General features: G+C 46.4%; 1 protein-coding gene across 1 annotated transcript in view; it reads right to left on the bottom strand.

The window, feature by feature from the left end:
* Positions 1 to 72: 72 nt before the first annotated feature.
* prkn (parkin RBR E3 ubiquitin protein ligase) overlaps positions 73 to 1881 on the bottom strand; it is a 4831-nt gene continuing 3022 nt past the window's right edge. Inside the window, exons 6-11 of the mRNA XM_031878825.1 lie at positions 1690 to 1805; positions 1326 to 1462; positions 1172 to 1233; positions 823 to 1053; positions 556 to 673; positions 73 to 182 (exon numbers count right to left, since the gene is read on the bottom strand). Coding sequence (XP_031734685.1) covers positions 79 to 182; positions 556 to 673; positions 823 to 1053; positions 1172 to 1233; positions 1326 to 1462; positions 1690 to 1805 — 768 coding nt within the window. The 3' untranslated portion in view covers positions 73 to 78. The remainder of the gene's footprint in view (positions 183 to 555; positions 674 to 822; positions 1054 to 1171; positions 1234 to 1325; positions 1463 to 1689; positions 1806 to 1881) is intronic.

Below are 1881 nucleotides of genomic sequence, written 5' to 3'. Positions count from 1 at the left end.
ATATATATATATATATATATATATACACATATATACACATATATATATATACATATATATATATACATATACGTGGTTTCATCCGAACCAGTGGTTCCCCATACAGTCCAGGTTCCAGGAGACTCCACAGATCCAGCACCACTCGGCTCTGCACAGAGGACATTGCATGTGCATACAGCCACCTGTAGGGGGCGACAATCAGTGAGAGCTGATACTACAGTACAGTACTGAGGGGTACTTCTATACAGTACTGATAGTACTACTGTACACTACTTCCATACAGTTATTAAAGGATGTAACAATACTACAATACAGTACTTCTATGCAGTATTTAAAGGATGAGACAATACTACAATACAATACTTCTATACAGTACTGACAGTGTGAGACAATACTACAACACAGTACTGATAGTATGAGACAATACTACAACACAGTACTGATAGTGTGAGACAATACTCCAACACAGTACTGATAGTGTGAGACAATACTACAACACAGTACTGACAGTGTGAGACAATACTACAACACAGTACTGATAGTATGAGATGTTACCGTCTCTCTCCACAGCAACACGACACTGAGGACAACGTTTAGTCGACTCCTGAAGGAGGAGCAGGGAGGCTTGATCCCACCTCCCTCTGAGAGACGCCTCCTCCTCCACCAGGAAACCCTGAGGAGGAGAGAAGAGGAGAGGAGGGGAAGAGAAGAGGAGAACTGTCTTTATTGGTTCATGTATTTATAGGTTTGCTTTGAGCTGATGGTTTTTTTCCTTCGTAGATATTGAAAGTATATTTAGTCTCATCTGATTGGTCAGCTCACCTGAGAGGCTTCAGCTGTGGGCGGGGCCTGTTCAGTGAGACACGCGCCCTCATGGAACCCCTCCCTGCAGTCTCTGCAGAAGACGAAGCCACAGCCGAGCTGTCCGTCACAAAGCACCTTCCTGCTGCCGTCAGGTGGGATAAGCCCCGCTCCACAGCCGGGTGACGGACACATCAGTCCTCCAATCATCAGCAGGCACTCCTCCGCCCCGTACTGCTGGTACCGCCCATACTGAGAGACACGGTGACATCATGTGTTTAGACTCAAAGGTAACTAATGATGTCATCATTAAGGGAATAACTCTAATGCTCATGAGGAAGAGAGGAGGAGACGAGCAGCAAACACTCACCTGATCGTCTCCTAGAATCCTGAAGTGATGCAACTCTTTAATGAGAGAGTCGGTGCAGTCGGCTGGACACAAAATATCACTTTATTATTTATTATGGAATCATATTCACATACATTGATTCATTGTATCAATGACACATTAAATGATGTCACACCAGCACACGGCAGCGAGTAGCCAATCACAGGGTGAGAAACAAACTGTCTCTCATTGAGACGAGTCTGACAGTAGACATGGAAACAGTCCAGACAGATCACATGACGCTCTGAACACTGGAAGACCAGGACCACGTCCCTGAGAGACAGACAGGCAGGGAGGGAGAGAGACACAGGGAGAGAGACATGGTGTGAGAGAGAGAAAGACAGACAGGGAGAGAGACAGGGTGTGAGAGAGAGAGAGAGACACAGACAGACAGACAGAGATAGAGAGACAGACAGAGAGAGAGACAGACAGACAGAGAGAGAGAGGGTTATTTTCTCTCTTTCACATTATGTGTGTTACGGTGTGTTACGGTGTGTTACGTGATGTCACAGCAGGCGATACAGGGGACGTCTCTTCTGTTGGTCAAAATGAGGTCAAGGGCCACAGAGACTTCGTCCTCTGAGGTCGGATGGGAGGCACACTTCATGTAGAACTCCTACACACACACGCACACACACACACACGCACACACACACACACACACACACACACACACACACACACACACACAC

Source organism: Anarrhichthys ocellatus, unplaced genomic scaffold (assembly GCF_004355925.1).
Source record: "Anarrhichthys ocellatus isolate YVR2014 unplaced genomic scaffold, GSC_Weel_1.0 scaffold205, whole genome shotgun sequence".
Taxonomy (NCBI): Eukaryota; Metazoa; Chordata; class Actinopteri; order Perciformes; family Anarhichadidae; genus Anarrhichthys; species Anarrhichthys ocellatus.
The sequence above is the reverse complement of the archived record's forward strand: the minus strand, read 5'-3'. Positions and strand labels throughout refer to the sequence as shown.